The sequence below is a fragment of the Aythya marila genome (assembly GCF_965140915.1).
Source record: "Aythya marila genome assembly, chromosome: 24".
Classification (NCBI taxonomy): Eukaryota; Metazoa; Chordata; class Aves; order Anseriformes; family Anatidae; genus Aythya; species Aythya marila.
In genome coordinates this window covers 2,221,977-2,240,862 of record NC_139065.1, presented here as the reverse complement: position 1 = coordinate 2,240,862, position 18,886 = coordinate 2,221,977, and the positions used below count along the sequence as shown (strand labels likewise).

The 18,886-nt window shown below is 40.1% G+C and overlaps 1 protein-coding gene across 3 annotated transcripts in view; it reads right to left on the bottom strand.

Annotated features, from left to right (window-relative positions):
- Positions 1-18,886, bottom strand: part of MAGI3 (membrane associated guanylate kinase, WW and PDZ domain containing 3) — a gene marked incomplete at its 3' end in the record, with an annotated part of 59,254 nt that overhangs the window by 19,110 nt on the left and 21,258 nt on the right. For all 3 annotated transcript variants that reach the window (XM_082778705.1, XM_082778706.1, XM_082778707.1), the window contains exons 2-9: positions 10,476-10,592; positions 9,653-9,772; positions 7,307-7,516; positions 5,866-6,040; positions 4,936-5,015; positions 2,724-2,781; positions 1,689-1,783; positions 731-919 (exon numbers count right to left, since the gene is read on the bottom strand). In XM_082778705.1, the coding sequence (XP_082634831.1) occupies positions 731-919; positions 1,689-1,783; positions 2,724-2,781; positions 4,936-5,015; positions 5,866-6,040; positions 7,307-7,516; positions 9,653-9,772; positions 10,476-10,592 (1,044 nt within the window). The remainder of the gene's footprint in view (positions 1-730; positions 920-1,688; positions 1,784-2,723; positions 2,782-4,935; positions 5,016-5,865; positions 6,041-7,306; positions 7,517-9,652; positions 9,773-10,475; positions 10,593-18,886) is intronic.

Here is an 18,886-nt window from a genome sequence, read left to right as displayed (position 1 = left end):
CGAACATGTGTATGCACTGAAACACAGTGCTGCACTATTGTCTTAAATTTTTACTGAGGATGAAATTGAATTATGTATAAACAAAGGGAAACATCAGGGGAAAAAAATAAAAAAATAAAAACAGAAAAAGATTTTATTTCCTAAGTAAATAGTATTAAATCATTGAAAGCATAAACTCTTCTTACTTGAAGCATTTTGTCTTTTCTAGTATGCAAACCATATGCTACATTAAGCATATAAATAACTTAATTGAGCATGTAATAACAATGAAAGTGTCCAATTCTTTATGCATTGCAGGTTCTCTCATCCCTCATTCCCTCACTTGTCCACTTCTTACAGCTTTGCTTGTTCATTCCTACTGTATTTTTTTATTTTTTTTTTCAATTTTTAATATCTGGTACTTTTTGGTAGTAACAAGAGACCAAGATTCAAATGCACTGTTTTTACTTTACATATGGAGAGAGAACAAAAACCATTCAGTAAATGGCTATGAAGCCCAAAGCTGACAAAACTACTGAAATCTTCAAAAGCGACCTCAAAATAGATTTGTCCCCAGAACACTGTTTTTTCACATTTCAGATACTGCTCTGCATGGATCTTTCAAAAATCTGACAACTAGTGAGGTATTCATATTCAGAGTCAGTGGACAGCACCATCCAACCTCCTGCACATCAGAAGCTGCACTCTCTAAAAGCACAAGAAACACAAGTTTAGAGAACTTGTAATTTACCTGGTGCAATTCTCCCATCTTGTGCAGCAGGTCCGTCTTTTAACACATTCTTCACCTGGAGAAACTCATCAGGCCTGTCCCCTCCGATGATTGTAAAACCAAAACCCATTGTACTTTTTTTTAGTGATGTCCGTATGAGGGCTCCTGTAAGCTGGGATGGATCTCTAGTGAAGAGAGACTTCTCTGGTCCTGTGCATGGTAAGATCCAACACAATTCACCATCAGCAATGCTGCTGTATGGTGGCATTAAATCCCCAAATGATGCTGACTACAGACATGTATAGGATGGCTAACCACAGAAAGAAGGAAGATGTTTTAATGGCTGAATACCAAACCTCTTTAAGTGATTTTTGAATTATGGAATAAAAAGACATGAAGGAAGAAGGATTAGTTTTGATAACTTTTTTTCTTTTTTTAAGGTGTCATAATGATTAATGCTTTGGTTAACTTTGGTTAATCTCCGCAGCACCCTCACAGAGTAAAGCACACAAGATACTGTTGCACTCATTTCACAGCTGAGTTAAGTGAAGAGTTACAGTTTTTCAAGACTGTATTACAAATTAAAACAGAACAGAAACCAAAGCTCCTACCTGTCATTTCCAATTGTACTCTCTAACTCTTGAACGTCAAGCTCAAAGTAGACCAAAAGCATAAAAATTCAAGGAGTGGGTTACCCTGCACTTTCCAACTGGCTCTTCTAAGTCTCCATTTATTGAAAAACTGCTTATGACAACCAACTTTAGAATGATTAAAATTCTTTTAAAGCAGTGTCAGGGTCTCAGTTCAATTTTAACATCAAAAAAATCATTCCAAAAACCTTATAGATTCTGGAGGGCAAGACCACAATGGCCAGCAGAAAGACAAGGCTAATGCCTTTCTGAATTCCAAAACAGGTTGCATACAATGCTTACTTTTAGATAAAGATATTAGTGACAAAGAACATAATATTTAGTAATACCTGATTTTGAAGGGCCGACATCAGTCTGTCCTAGCTGTTTTTTTCTTTTGGCTTCTAATACCGGGTTTTCAAATTGAGTTTTCTGGTTAATATGACTGTAGACAAAAGGTAGGATCAGGAGTTCAGAAGAAAGCAGCTTGCCTATTTCACAGAAAAGACAACCACAAAAGACACCCTACAAATACTAATTTTTTTTTTTTATTATTTATCTCAGATTAATACCCTAGAGGAATGAAAGCTGAACTATCATAATCAACATGAAAAGCATTTTTTTCCTTTCAACAACCTGATTTATTTAAAGCACAATGTAATTTTACTTCTTGCAGCTATTAAGTAGAGTACACATTCATTCCACTCTGCAAACTTCCAAAAGTTTGTACTAGATTAAATAGGGAAAACTTATTTCTTCTCTTGATCCCAGCTACGTGTTGCTTCCATCTACTCATAACGTTTACAAAACTAGCCGTCATTGTTTTAATAGTAGATACTGGAGTAGTATAGCAGAATGGGGAAAAAAAATAAGTCTGAGCAGGACTTAAACCTCTGTGTTGCCTTTGCAAAGTCAAAAAATGTTAGCTTGTTCTGTGAAGCTAATATTTTCAACTCTGCTAATTTTCCTATCCATGGTTAAAGAAATGGGTCGTTTCCTCTGACCTGAATTAGAGCTTTTACAGCAGTTACTTACTTGTGAGGGGCCTTTGGAGACAGCAGTGAGATGTAAGTTACTCCTGCCCTTTTACATTTAACAGGTGCCACTCTTAAATCAAGTGACCCCATTTTTATTAGAGCTAAGAAAAATGACACGAGCTCATTCCCATTAATTAATTATTTTGGTTGCTACTTGCTTTCCTTCCCTGGAAGAAATACACTCCAATAAGTCAGTATGGTCACACTAAGGATCTTCAGCGCTTCAGAAATGTGCACCATGGCCTGTTGAACTGTTTCTACTCAAGATAAACTATATATAGTGCTAAACAAGTGCTTCATTACTTTCTGCCCAATTTATGACTACGTCAAATTATAACTAGCACTTACTCAACATAATATGTTCCATATTGTGGGTCTTCTATTTTTTCCCATCCATAAGGAAGTTCTACAATCAGAAAGAACAAAATTATTCATTACAGTAGAAAACTGTATCAGAGCTCTGCAAATATCAGAGCTTTTAATAAAGAGAGGACAGATTACAGGCTCATGAAAAACATTAATTATATAGAGGTAACTTTTTTCCCTTTATTTGTTTGAGGCTGGTCCTTCTGATGAAAAGATATTAGTCTCTTCCAGGGAATATGGAACCTTATACATCTCACTCTTTCTTCCACTGGATGAGGAAACTTGTATTTAACAAAATCACATCACTTTCAGCCTATAATAAACTTAAAGACAAGGTACAAATTAACTTATTTAGAGAAGAAGAAACTCTCTAAAAAAAGAAAGGGGAAGAAAAATACCTTATTTTAAAATAATGTAATTATCAATCATCAGTTTGATTTGATAGCTGTTGACTTTTCTAACTAGGCAATATAAATATGGTTGCACAGTCTCTACCCGGAAACACCACGAGAAAGAACTATAAATGCCCCAGTGTCACATCTCAAGCTTGTAAAACAATGCACCTCCATTTCTTTTTAACTTTCAATTTAAGACCACTTTGCAGAAGAAATGCCATCTTCATTTATTCTATTAATAACATCAATGTATTTCACTGTATTCTGACAGTGTTTCACTTTTGAGTCAACTCAAGGAACCTTCAGCCAGAAATGTAACAGGCATAAGTGAACCTGACTGTTCTGATTTTTACAATATAGCGCCGACACCCCAAAACCAGCCAGCGCTTCTTTAGGTCTGTCAGCATCAAATTCAGCACAGACTGCATGGCCTGCCAAGACAATGAGAGGCAGTTCTGTACTGCTGCACTTTGACTGCTGCTGCAGCTGTGGCAAAGTAGCTGGTAGTGGAATGTGCTGGGACTGCCTTAGACTTCCCTAAATTTAGGGTCTAAAATAAAAAAATACCTGTTTGGGAAAGGTACCAAAAGAAACATGTGAAATAAAACTATATCTTGCAAAGATTTATTTAAAAAAAAAAAAAAAAAAACTATTATAGATTTCAGAAAGCTCCTTCTAAAGGCAAATACACAATCTGGTAAGATAGTGCGCAGCAACTGACCATTCCCGAAGAGAGGTGACAAGCAGTTAAAACAGGGGTCCCGTAATTCTGCCTTTATTGTTCTTGTTATTTTGACCATAGAAATTTAAATATTAGCATAACAGACAGAGTCAGGTAGCTAGACATTTTGAAGGATAAAATTGCTGTCTAATCTTGTTTGAAGGTAAGAACAATTTTCCAAGCATATGACAGTGTGTTACCACTTATTAATATCAGCATCACTCCACAGGATTTGACAAAACACCCATTGGGACTATTCATTTAAATGTTGTTCACTTGGATATCCTGCATCTCTCTGTTTAAAGTGCTCTTTTTATCCTGCGGTGAGCTGCACGTATGTTTAATAAGCAGCAGTATGAGTCCATTGCTCCAGCTGGCTTGATTATGAATACATGATTGCTAGCCTGTGCAATTTAAGAAGACAGGCCATTCCGAGTCTGCCTCAGCTTTTGCAACATGTCAGGCATTTGCTGAAGACAGAGCTATTTGGTACTCTTGTTTAGCTGACTAAATTGCATGACTACGTAGGAAATGGTTGCAGGAATTGTCTGTAGGTCAATCATGAACCTGACCTGTCTTAAAGCAGCAGCATGAAGAGTTGTTCCCTTTGCTTACACATTCAAGTATTACACCACAACACATGCCGTACATGTTCCTAGCAATAGGCACTATGCTGCATTTTCATTATTCATACATTCTAATACTTATGGACCTTTTCTTCCTGCCATATTCCACTCACATAAAAGTTTCCAGTGAGATCATCAGCTTTCCAGCTTTCTCCTTAGCGATGATACTTATTGGAACAAAATATACCATTCTCTTCTCAGGAATGCAGATATATCCAGTGGAATCAGTCAGATTCCACTGCTCCAGGGAAAACATACTATCGTCTTTCCCAGCCTTACGTTAACTCGTATTGCCACCTCACTATGGACACTCAGTGCTATACTCTGTTTGCTCCAGAGAGTCAAGGGTCTGAGGAAGAAGCTTCTATCACAGCAGTAATGGATCTTACCCAGCTCTGATAAACTCAGACATTTATCAATCAGAGGTGACAAATGAATTCTGAACATCTCACCTCCATCTTCACAATCTTCAGGAGCTTTGGCTTTCTTACAGAGCCGAGGATCAAGCCACGTGGTTGTCTTGGTGTTGTGACTGTGGAGCAAAATGCAGCCCATTAAAAGAAGAGGATTTCCACAGACTGAAGAAATGTTGGTTTTCTTTAACTTTTAAATATTTACTACCTTGGGCAAACTATAGTCTTTAGACAATTTAGCCTTTATTTATGCCTCAGCCCCATCGTAAAATGCTAAACAGAAAAGACAACAATACTGCTCAGAGGTACTAGCACACTGGAGATCTCCAGGACAGATGTGAAACATTAGAGCTACAAACACCATCCCCTGCCCCTAAAAGCTCATTTGGGAACGTCAACTATTTCGACCTGCAAGGAGAAAACATTTTTAGCCTACTCTTATGCTTAATGCTCAGTTAGGGGTTTGTTTCTTTCGCCTCAGAATTCATAAATGAGAATTCATAAATTTCACACATGAACTGCTTTCCTATCCTGATCTTTAATCTGTGCTGCTTATCTTTTTAAGCAGGCATTCCAAGTCAAGCAACACATGAGGAGAAGAAAGAATAAACAAATCCGCAAATTTCAGAGAAATCTGTTATATTAAAAGTTTGTACGGTGTTACACCTTACCTAGCAATACCCACCCAGCTTTGCACTTTGTGAGATGCATAGCTCATATTACAAACACACTGACTACGCATGTGGAATCGTAAGACTTCCCTGTGCAATGGCAATCATACCAAGTATGTAGCGCAATGATTATCAGCACAGAACAAAACAGCAGAAACATTCAGAATTCCATACAGAAATATAAGGAATAAGAATAGAAGAAGAGAGGTGTAAGAGCAGGAGGCAGCTTCCCAGACCAGCTCCTCAGCACGTCTCTCACAACGGCACAGTAACTTCTCGGCGCTGTCGGGCTACTCACTCGATGAAGTAGATCATGCCAGTGTCGGTGTAGGCCATCTCCCAGTTCTTGGGCAGAGGTTCCAGGGTCTCATCCCTTGACAAGTAATTTCTGAAGTCCATGGAGCTGCTTGTCTGGTTGTAACTGGGAACAGGTTTCATCCAGTCAGAGGAATCTGAATGTTTTTCTTTGTTTTCTGCAGTTGTTCAGGGAAAGTGTTACTATTTGTCAGATGCTTATGGTGTTTCTCACTAAGCACCACCCTCTTAATCTGGCTACGAGAGAATGTCAAATACATTCCTGGATGCGATGAGCATTTTTCCACTTCTTTTTAGCTATGAACTTTGAAAAGCTGACATGAAAACACTGAACTCTGTTCTGCCCCTGCCAAACAGAATTAACCTTGTATTATTCGTCTGAACCTAGGCTGAAAAACATCAACGCTGGCAGAAATCCAAGTTGACTACTTTGTTTCCCTTCCCACGGTGTTTGTAATGCCACTGAAAATAAATAAATAAAAATCCTACTAATATTCCTCAAAGCACCAAAACTGAAGTGCGGAAAAGACCCAAACTGCCAATAAAATAAACACAACCCTCCTGCAATCCACGAGAAGAAAAAGCTCCCCAAAATCCCTGTAGAAAACTCTTAACTGCAAGCCTCGGCCCTGCATCCAGAGGTTATGCTCGGTGTTCTCAGCTACACGACCGTGTCCATGACTTTCACATAACCACCAGCCAGGCCAGCAGGCCTCTCTGTGCTGTGGTGCTGCCAGCCCTAAAGCTCGCAAGGCTCGGTCAGGTGCGCTCAGTGTAAGTCCTACACACACACAAATGCAGCGCGACGGCTTCTCTCCACCGTCACTTCTTCCCCCTCGAGATGAGTAACTGTGACAGCAGGAGGAAAAGGGTGTCCTGCCAGTCTCTGAAACATCCCACCAGACACTGGTCCAGCCTCAGTGTGCTCCGCTTTACTTCCCTCCGCAAACACCCCCGTAGGCAGTTTCAGGTTGTGTGACAGTTCCCTTAACCAGAATAATATGAAAATTTTACAGTATGAGTTAGTGTTGCCCCTTAAACTAACTGCTTCACTAAAATCTCCTGCATGCAGTAAGATTACTGAAATGAAATGATCAAATTTACAGGGTATGGATTATATTCTGCAAAGGGATTCTGTCGTACGGATAAATTTTTCCTTCCCTGTTGTAACTGGCCACTACCCAGCACTACATGTTCTCTACTGAGCAGTGCATTTTATGATGCAATTGCACATCTGGCTGAGAGAACAGCTGTTTCTTTTTAAAATCTAATTTCAAAGGAGAGTAAAAACACCCGTCTGAGTAGAAAACCACCTTCAAACTTAACCAAAGCTAAGGAAGCACTTCAAGCAAGCATGAATGCTATCTGTGTACTTCTTATTCATTCATGAAACACTTCAGGGAATTTTTCCCTTTGTAACCAACCTATCCCTCCGCTGCCATTAACTGCTTCCTTTTCCTCCTCTTCCTCCTCTTCAGGGAGAGAACTGTCCATCCTTTGCATTTTGCTGACTGATGTGGTTCTTTTCCTTTGCGATTCAGTATCAAAGTCATTGTCAAAAAGAACTTGATCCACTGGATCGGGCTGAAAGGGGCTGGGCTCTGCTGGAGGCTTCGGAGTACCATAAAAATTACCTGACAATGAGACAGAAATCAGGATAATGAAGGCACTGGTACTTGCTGAAAGTACTGGCAATTCTAGTGAACGTTTTATTGCCCATGTAATGTGTCTGGTGTCATGTCTTAACTGTAACTTCCTAAGGAAGACATCAGCATCATCAAAAACCAATCATTACTCAAAAACTACTTATTCCTACAATGTGGTTTTGCTCATGATTACATTGTATATCAGAGAACAAGATGTTTAATTCAAAATTTCTATCCCGCCACAGGTTTTCAAAGTAAATGAACGATTTGTTATTTTGCATGGAATTCACTAATGCTCCAGAAAGAGACTTGGGGAACAGTCTTAGAGAAGTAGAGCACTGAAGGTCAATTGCTCTTACTTTGTATACTGATTAAGTGACTAATAGAGTAGTGTACATTAATAGAAACATGCTGAAGTCAAAAAGCAAAACAGTATGTGCAGAAACATAAAATACCTATTTACGTTAAAAAAATACAAATAATTGATTTTTAAACTACAGTTCTACATTTTTCTACTGACCATATACATGCTGTTAATACAGCTCTATCTAATAATGATTTGTAGTTGAGAAAAATAAACTGATTTTTTTTTCTTCAGTATTTTCTTTCGAAACACAAAGATTGAGAATCATCTGTAGTTTTCTGGAAAAGAATTTCAGCAACTGACCTCTCTCCTGACTGCTCATATGATTTTTATTAGGGAACTGAGCAAACAGCAAGAGAGCGGCCTAGAATTCCTGCTGGGTTAACATTTGGTGGCTGGATTTTGATTTGACTGTATTTAAAAAAAAAAAAAAAAAAAAAAAAAAAAAAAAAAAAAAAAAGAAACCCAGATAAAGGGGAACTCAGGAAAAAAAAAAGTACCAGTTTACCCTAAATTTGCTTAGAAGATTTCCCCAGACCAGGCAATGTTATTTGACAGCATGCAGCACGAGATACATAAAACGAGGAGGTACAGAGCCTTTCACACAGTTTTCTACTTCAGACATTTGTATTTTTTGTTTGTTGACACATCAATCAAATTAATTCAAGTGCTATTATAACCACCACCTACCAGAGAAGTCCTCTAGAAGCATGCTTACAGCTATTTGTATTGTATGTCAAAATCAGGCAGCTTTATAATTTGGTAAGCTCAGTTTAGCATCAATGAATGCTGCACACGCTCAGCATTTCTGAAAATTTAGTTCATTTCAAGTACAACTACATATTTGAAAAAACCTTAAGCCAGCTCGTATTTCAGGATTTATAAACTTACATTAAAAAAAAAAAAGCAATGCCGTTTCTTCTGTTTAAAGTGTCAAGAGGTAAATTGTTCCATAGTAAAAAGCAGCAGAACACAGGCAGTCATTACTTGACACACATCTGCAACAGGGGAACGCTCTATAGCAGTGCAAGGCTTCCGAGCCAAACTTGTCCCTCCTCCCTCTTACTGTAAGCAAAGATGGGTTGTGGGGCCAGCACCCCCACCCCCACAATACAGCATTGTGAGGAACCTTAAAGTTATCTCTGGCTGCTATCTAACACTTTAAAACAAAACAAAGCAAAGCAAAAGCCCATCACATGATGGCAGTTCCAGAACTCTGGATAATTGCTTCCTGATGGTTCAGCCCCCATTACATTTAAACCAACTTTGCTACAGATTTGGACAACAGAGTCTAGTGCTGAACAGTTTTTCACTGCAAAATCCTTTCTTCCTGTGTATCAAGATTTCTCCTGCCTCCTGTCCTTTTGATGCATGCCTCTGAGAAGAATGTCTCTGCTGTCAAAGGTTAAAAAAATTTGTCTATGAATTCCTTTATGACAAAATTCTACTAAGTATAGGCAAAGATTTTCAGAACACCTCCTCAAAAATGCAACATGGAAAATAATCCGATCATGGAAGACTGGTCAGCAGGACCAGTTGTGATGCAGTAGCAAAAACAACAAAGAGCCCAGACAGAGTTTCAAAACAAGACCTAGAGTCCTCTCTCAGGTATTCCAATATTGCCTCTCTCCTGCTCTAAGAACCATCAAAGTGGGCAGGAAACGTGGCACCTCCTGTGTGTGAGGAGCTGTGCTTAGACCAAGATTTTGGGTAAGAGCACTGGATATTTGTTCCTGTTCCAACAATCATCATCAACATACCATCATACGTTCCACTTTCTAGCAAGGCTCCACTTTCTTCAAGTGCTTTGAACTGCTCAACAGGAATAAAATTATAGTCTACCCCAGGGACCTCCCCATCTCTGGGAGCCCTTGTAGTGCCTGGAACGACAGAGAAAACACACTTGTAAGATACGTAAAATCCTTCATGTTTACCAAATGCAGGAAAAAAAAGCAGAATAAGGTGGCAATTACAATTTTGTCTTATGCTCAGTGAACTGAAAACTTATGCTGTAGATGCTGACAGTGACCTGGGCCAGGCAACAGCAGCCTGGGGTTGGAGGTAGCTGTTTCACACCTGTGGCATTTTAATGCAGTGTTAGGGGTGTTTCATCTTCCCACTGTCTCCTGACCACCTGTACCCATTCAGTAATTTTTGATGAGGTCAGTGTGACTAAGCATACTTGATTACTGGGCCACCAAATCCATAACTAGGCACAAGAACTATTTTTTAATCTTACAGTTGAGAGGACAATTCATCTGTATTCCAAACCCTGGCGAGAGGTAAGTTTTTTCAAAATAATCAGTAAATTGTTGTATTAATGCAGAAGTTCTCAAAGTTTTTATGTCTATAATTAAGGGACACACATAGTTATAACAGCTTAATTAAAGCTCTCCTGGTAAGGAATTTAATTTCATCACAACTTTAAGATATGAAGCTATTCTATCTAGCAAAGTCTTTTAACAAAGTTCCTGTTGAAAGGTAAAACTACAAACCAGATTGAGAAAGAAGACATTTATATCTCTCGAATTATGCGATGGTTAGCACAAACAGATCAAATGAGGCTGACCTTTACATACTTACAAGGGATGGTTCTCAAGTAGAGGTTGTCTCTGATCACTTGCTGGAGCTTATGGTCTATTGAGCCCTTCTGGAACTGAAGGCTCAAGTAGTGACGCAAGTCTTTGTTGATGACTTTTCCTTAAAATTTTAAAAAAGAAAAAATAAAATAATAATAACAACAACTTGTAACTATTAAGCCAAAATTGCCAACAACGACATTTCACTACCATAAATATGTCAAAAAAAAAAAAAAAAAAAAGAAAAAACAACCCAAGGCTTGCTGCTGCTTCTAAATGCACCAACTTCAATGGAAAACATATTACTAAAGCCCGATTCTCAGCTGGCGTAAATCAGGCACAGTGATTTTAAGCACAGCTGAGTGACAACCACCCAAGCTCAGCATCTCCTAAACAAGACGGTGCCAATATTCTGGAAGTGTTTTGAAATAAAAAAGTATTAAAATACAAAATTATTAGCAAAATTAAAACTCTCTACAGATAGAAAACTGCTCCAAAACATACACAGAGATAATACTTTCCATTCAATTTACTGCTATTGCTTAGACACCTGAACTCAATATTTTGTCACACGGGAGCCTACATTCTTGGTATTACAAAAGAAAATATTTTCTTTTTAAAAGCACTGCATGACAGAAGATTTTTTTACAATTATTCCTTTGCAATACTTCTGCCAGGTATCATTAGCAAATCTGTCATATCGCTAGATAGCCATGGCCCCTTTAGCACACAAATAACTGAGCTCTTGTGTTACTGCTTCATCCTTCTGACAGAAGGGTACAAAACAATCTTTTGTACCCTGTCATCTTCCCAGAAAGCACATTAAATAGAGTTCAGTGACCCTGATAAATTTAAGTTACGTACTATAGCAGAACACTCAGGGCTTCAGGGAAAAAGGCTTTTAGCTTTTGTCTTTAAGAACTGATATAGGAGATGGCCAGTAGCATGCCTATGCTGGTACATCTCAATGGGAACAAAAATTGGATTGGTCCATACTTATTTTAAGTCAGCAACAGTGATGAAACTTAAGAAAACTCCCATATGAGTGATTCTAAAAGGGCCTCTGAAGTCTGCTGAGACCCAGCTGCTGAAGAAAACCACTTCAAAGTGCCAAAGAGAAGGGAATGGGGCATCAGACACACACCAGTCCTAACACAAAGCTCATCTGCACCTTAAAACCAAGGTTGTTGTCCTGATACTAAACGTCAATCTGATGTGTGCGCTGCACAAAAATCCCTTCCGCTACTACCAACCATATTTTTCCAAGCCACGTCATCACTGCAGCGAGGTTCATTGCAGATTTTCATTTTGCAAGTTTGTACCTCCCTTCTCCATACATAATAGATCAGTAACTTTATGCATCAACTACTAGTACCAGCATTGTTGGGTTTGTTTGTTGCATTTAAAAATAGAAGCAACCCCCCAAAACTTAAGCAGTTTTAAGTCTTTAACAGCTTAACAACATAAGGTGGAGCGTGGAGAAGAGAATGTGGTGATCTGTCTAGAAGTACAAATGACACACAAAAGAATACAGTGGGTATGACAAAATTTATGGGGCTGAACTTCAAACAAAATGCTGAAAAATGTGATAAGATTCTTAACACAATCTTGTTCAGAATTTAAGATTTTTAAAAAAGCTAAAATTCATTCTGCACCATCATCAAGAACTAGTTAGAAAATATAGGTAACGTGGGGAAATCTAAAGTATTCACACATCCTGACATTTAAGGAAACACCTTGCCTGCAGTACTGAAAACCGATTTCCAAACAATCCTGTGTTGAAAACAACCTTCAGAAGGGAAACCATGCCAGATTTCCTACCAGCCTTCTCCTTGCAGAGGTCTGCCATAAAATGGCCCAAACCAGAAAGCAACCGAGAGACCCAAAGCCCCCAGAGGAATGAGCAGAAAGCCCACCGCACCCACACCTCCCACAGCACACGGAGCCCTCAGCTCTAAGGTCTCTTTCTCACCCTCGTTTAATTCTGTCATTTATCTGAAAACTACATTCAGAAACACAAAAAGCATTCTACAGTATTAAGAAGACCCCACAGCATAATCCTCACAGCTTGCCAGGAGTAAAATAAATGATAAATAATTACCGCTAATGGGGATGGAGGGAGCAGCATAACCTTCTGTGCCCTGCTCCCCCCCAGCCAGGAGACCCGCCGTGGCGTGGTGCTCCCCTGGGTTACGCGCTCTCTGCTGTTAGGGCAGCAAGCCCTGAGCTGAATTCCCCGTTTTGCCATCACGAGCCTTTCTTTACAAAGCTTTGGGTTTGCTTCCTGCAGCATAATGAGCAAAACATGTCACGGAAAATGAAAACAAATGGTGTAATCTCCAGCAAGAAAAATATTTTCCATTTGTTACCACAAATCTCTTCATTGTTTGTAGACAAGATGGTTTCTCAACATTAAAAAATGTTTTACCACTGAAGCGGTCCATCCATCTCCCTGCCAAAGCCAGATCTATAGCACTGCACTTGAACACACAAGCACATTTCACTCAGGCAGATCAATACGCGCGTATTTCACTCCGGCAGATGGATCTGGTTGTTAGCCATGTTCAGAGTGCTGCACGGAGGGAAAACTTGGCAAGAGGTGAAATTCTGAAATGGACGTAGACTTGCAGAGGCTTTATTCACTGATCTCCCCCTCATCATGTTTTAAAATTTAAGAGCTCATAAGCCTTTTTCAATAAATACAACTCAGTCCCAAAAAAGGAAAACCAAAGCTGTCTGTACGGATATGCTGGCATTACGGGGTTAATCTTAACACTAAAAACCTCGCACATCAGACTGTATTCTGAGAGCAGGAAGACTAAGCTGAAGATTGAAAGCACTGCCGGAGGAAAATAGGAGAAAGTCAAACAACACACTAAGCAGCGAGAAAATGATGGGAGGTCACGTGGAGAACCGTATGCATTAGGAAGCAGAAAAATAAAGTAACAGCGAGGATGCTTTAGGCAACCTCTAGGGCTTGTTCTTATGTAAAAGGCAGTTATTTCCTCCTTCTGGAGTTTAACATGCTGCTTTACATCGTTTCACACGAGCTTCTCGGAAGACCTCACGTATCAGACCCTGAAATGACCTAATAAATGCAAGGCTGCTGCTTGTTGTGCTGCTGAGCTGTCTCTTTTGGACGACACATGAAACACAGCAGCCAGTCGAGAGGAATAACATACTTTATACCGTTTGGCTCTCTAAGATGAACAGGCACAAGCCTCTTGCTTTCAGATTTAATTTAAATTAACCACAAGGGACCTGTTTACGTGAGGATATACACACCGCAGTTCAGCAAGGAAAACTAAGCTCCTATGAAGGACAAAAAGAGGCCTGAGTAGCACGGCAGCAAAATAACACACTGCGAAGCACAGACGCAAGCATGAGTGAGAGAAACAGAGAAGAGAAGGGCTTCCATTTAGCTTGTCTCCTCACGAACTGCACAGGTGAATGCCACCGTGGCTGCTGACCCGAGCAGGGCTACCCACAGAGTGCTGCCCAGAGCCAACCTGCTGCGGCAGCGATGAAGTGTACGGGGTACAAACAAACGTGTACCAAAACGGTGCTGCTAATGCCATACAGAGAGGTATGGTTCTGAACTACCAATGCTGGCAAACAGCTGAGGTGAAAGTTTTAATGGGCGGGTAATTTCTAAGCATTCAGTCCGTGAGGGTTTTACGTCGCTGCCCAGTGAGGAGCGACGGCAAAATAATTTCACAAGCGTTTCTGAACAGTGCTGCTGACCCACAGAACACCTGACGTGTGCTCACACAAGGCACTTTGAAGGCCTCGTGGAAATGCTGTGCTTCCTTTCAAAACCCACCAGCAACCATAAAGGCAAATTTCCGTGGCTGCAGCTTGTTCCAGGTACGCCACGTCCCCTTCAGGTCGCAAAGCCCCCAGTGGGTGAAGGGCCGGGGGGGTGCTGCAGGTGCGCGGGCGCCCGGTGGCACCGCTAAATCCCCTCAGCCCCCCTGCTCCCCGGATTAACCTCCCGCAGCAGCGCCTGAGAGGGTTTTGGGGGCATTAAAGAATGAAAAAGGCGCGGATTAGATGCGGCTACGGGATTATTTTGCCTTGTGGTGGGCACAAAGCGTGGGAGGAAGCAGAACCAGGCCTCACTCCGCCCCGGCAGCCCCGCCACAGCCCCACGGGGAACACCGAGGGGCAGCAGGAGGCTACAAGGCCCTGCGCAAAGGCAGCCCCCTGCAACAGGAGTTGTCGGGCTGATCGAGTGGAAAACTTACCATTTAATTAAATCTAGGACATTATTATATAAAGCAAGATTAATTGATCTTTGACTCGAGTATGCAAAAGTCATTTAAATACACTTGCAGGTACACAAAGCAGGTATGTCGCTCTAAGACACCAAAGTTATCATTAGTGTGCAAGACCTTAAATTTATGATACTCCTCGGCAACTACTCACAGCTGATAATCCAGCATGAGTTACAGATCCAAATACATGCACGTTAACTGCATACAATAAGTTCTTCCTAAAAGCACGAAGAAGAATCACAGCATTCACAGAACAAGCAAAACAAAAGACAAAAAAGCTCAGCAGTAACAGCAGCTTTAGTACTCGCCTCACAAGGCTGCCTACCTAGCAAACATTCTGCTGCGTTCTCAGCACAACATGTAGGAGGTTCAAATTACTTCAATTAAAGATGAAAAAGACGGCAAAATTTTGAGAATGTCTGACCTACTTAGCAGGTGCAGCTCAGCTAAGATTGCGGGGCAGAAATACAGATAGAGTGCTGTGTAGAAATCGGCTTTTCCTTCATGGAAAAAGAGGAGGCAGCAGTCCTGGGACCACCACAGAGCACACCTCCACCAAGGACTTCCCGTCCCTCATCAGGGCAGTTCAAACCAGCCACAAGGAGCAGAGGTTTGGACACTGCCTGTCACAAAGAGAGGAGCTCAATAGAAAAATTCAGGTTGATAAGAAGGTCGAGGTGGTGACCGAATCTAGGACAGCAATCAGTCCGGAACAGATATCCTGGTCCAGATATGGGCTGATCTCCAATCGAAGCAATTTCTGCTTATTCACTAGGTAACAACAACTTCTTAAAAGAGCAATCAGCTGCTGCATTATTTTGTAGGGGACAACGAGAATGAAAATCACTGGGTTCAGTAGACAAAACTTAATAAGCACCTACATGCTACCCAGCAATTACAGGCCACTTTGGAGTTAGGCTGCTGCAGGACATTCAGAAGACTAAAAGCAGATAATCACCTCAGGAATGTGCCATGTGCGCTTCTGCTTGTTTGCCTTTTAATGAGACTCAAACAGCGGTAGGTCCACACTGCTCTGCTCGGAAAGTCTAAATTAATCACGTCTTTTGATTGCCAGATCTGACATCAGAAACTGTCAGCCACTTACTGATGTTGAGCATTCAGCTGAGATTCTCCAAACGGCCACAGTGGGCATGCTTTTTGGCTGAGATATCATAAGGGCATCTTGATTTGCTGTATCACTTCGGTTACGGGTAGTGACATTTAGGTTAGGTAGTGACATTTGTCCTAAAACAGAAATCTGTCAAAAGACGTAAGTTTTCCTCTGCACAATGAACAGAACAGACAAGGTAAAGAATGGAACTTCATTTTCTAGAATGAGAGAAGAGAGATGTGGGAGAAGAACCAAATACATAAAAAGCATATATATATATATATATATATATATATATATATATATATATGCAAATGATATATTTACAAACACAAAACAACAACAAAACTTAGATTATTAAAGGCCATGAAAAAAAGAGAAAAAATATCTGTAATCTGTTCTGGCCATACTAACAGACTTTTCACCTTCTCCCTCAACACGAGTCTTTCTGGAGATTTAGACTGGGAGCAGACATGGAGAAGACATCAAGAGCTGAGCTCTCCTGAAATTACTGCCACTGCTATCAGCAGAGAGAGAATCAGAGAAAGAAAAAAAGAAAAAGGATCACTAAAAATGATCTAAGGAGTGATCAACATATGCCTTTGCTGAACATTGCCTTAAGATCTTCAGTGAATGTGGTGACCAGGGAGACTGTTTCTCAGTCCTCAGTCTTGACCATCACGACATACACTGTGTTGTAGTGCTTCCCTGAAATCTTACAGTGGTGGAAACATTCCACCCAATATACGAGTCCAGTGTTGGTAAACCTATGCAAGAATAATTTGACTTTGTGTTTACTTATGAACTTTTTCATTAAAAGCGTTTTAACTTTTGAAGATAACTAAAATATAGTTTGAAAGGTACATCCCTAAACGATCTTTAATAAATACAAAAAGCATTGGCAAATAATGCTTGGTTTCTTCAGAAACAACACGCAGAGCTGAAAAGGACAAGTGAAGAAATGTGAACAGCAGGAGCCTGTATTCTATCCTTCCGTTTTTTTATTTTTGGCAGTATAGGAACAGCAAAATCAACTGTAACAGAAGCCTCTAGATAGTGAATGTCTGTGGCTGGGATCCTCATGTACCATGAGAAAAATCCTTTGTTTAGTGCAGAAGGAAGAAGAAAGAAAATACTGGCAGAACATAATGGCGTTTACAGGGATTCTTTCAGTGCCATTTGGTTGGTGTATGAAAATAACACTTGTTACCCAACTAACAATTGCCTCAGTTTGCAAATAGATGTGTCATAGTTGACAATCTTGGAAAGAAGGAATAAGGACCCAGCATTCTGAATCCAAAAGGTTTTTCACAGATGAAAGAAGCATCTGCTACCATCTACCAAGTGCATCCTCCAGCTCCAGACAGGACCAAGTCCATGGTGGGAGAGACTCCTCTGCCCCTGCCCACAGCCCAGGCAACAGCTCCTGTCTAACCACAAACAGCAAGAAATACAGCTTTTCCTTAAACCACCTGAAGGTAAAAGCATTTGCCTCACATTCCAGAGCACGTACCAAACAAATACAGCATCAGTAAGGCTCGAGTTAAAAGCCTTGCACTGCAGGGGCCCTGGTGGCAGAGCACCAGTGGAGCAGCTCCCTCCGACCTGCTCAGGTGCTGCCAGCAGCTCTTGCAGCAGCATAATGCAGCCTGACGGTGATGTGCGCCAACAGAAAACTGCAGAAGAAGTTGTAAATTAAGTCCAGCTGTATTTGGAAACATGTAGGTAGGAAATCAACACATAAATGCACTACCAGACTCAAAACCTAAACATTTTGCAATACACTAATATAATTGCATGACTCGCCTTCATCACAGCCCAGCACAGTTTTGTCAAGAGGCATTCATCTCTTCATGAAAGTAAGTATAGATAGTGGGGTTAACATGAAACATGCATTTTGAAAAAAATTAGAGATGATGAGACATGCTGGTAAACTGGTGGACAGCACATTCAATTCATTATTTTTCAGCGAATGCTATTTTTTCTTTTGCATATCTCATTAAATCTACAGACATTCTCAGCCTGTGCACGGTTCCTGTGAATGACAGCAGGCATCATTTTAAGTTTGTTCTACGTGATGCACTGGTAGCAGAAGCATAGCCTGATACATTGTCTGCCTACAGCCTTAAGGATTTTTAAAACGAAAATCCTTTGAGTGAAGAACTTCAAACTTGCAGATGCCAGCTTCAAATATAATATTATCAGATATAATTATAGTAATACATTGCACACACATAAAAATCCATTAACGATGGAAATAGAGTCAGGAGAATTACAAATGGGTAGGCTTTTCTCTGATAATGCCAAGTATTTTAGCGTAGCTATTATTAAATAGGAGAATGGCAAAGCACAAAGAACTGTACAGCTGTTTCTGATATAAGATCAGAAACTGAAGGAGATATGAGTAGAACTCAAATGATTTAAAATAATGAATGGGTTTCAAATAAAATGCAAACATAACCATTTCCTTCAACTTAACAGCAGGGAAGAAAAATGCAAAAGAACTTTCCACAAGAGAACAGTTTGACCTTTTACATAATATATGGAGACTTTCTTCTCTCTTTGATTTGGTATTTTCTTTAAAAAAAGAAAAAAAAAAAAAACTCTAAACAGATCAACAATCTTTCACCTATTTATAAAGATTTGCTATATTTTGAATACATATTTTAATTTTCTATTTTTCTCAAGATGCTTCCCACACTTTACTGGGAGGCAGCATATAGCACACGTAATTCATGGGGAAGATAGAGCGTTTTACAACTTTCTGAAACAACCACAGTTCAAGAGAATTTGCTTTCAATTACTGCAGGGTAGTACCTAAAAGCAAAGACATACATCTCTCCTACTGCTCCCAGCTCTCAGAACAGTATTCTGTGTTTTGATACTATAAGATGGTTGGGGGGGAAAAAGTCAGTGGAAGAGTTTCTGTGCAGAAAGTCGCCCTTGAGATACTGCTGTTTATACACCAGATTAAGCCGTACTTGCAGGTCAGCAGGGAAAAACCATGATTCTCTCTGGCTACTACTG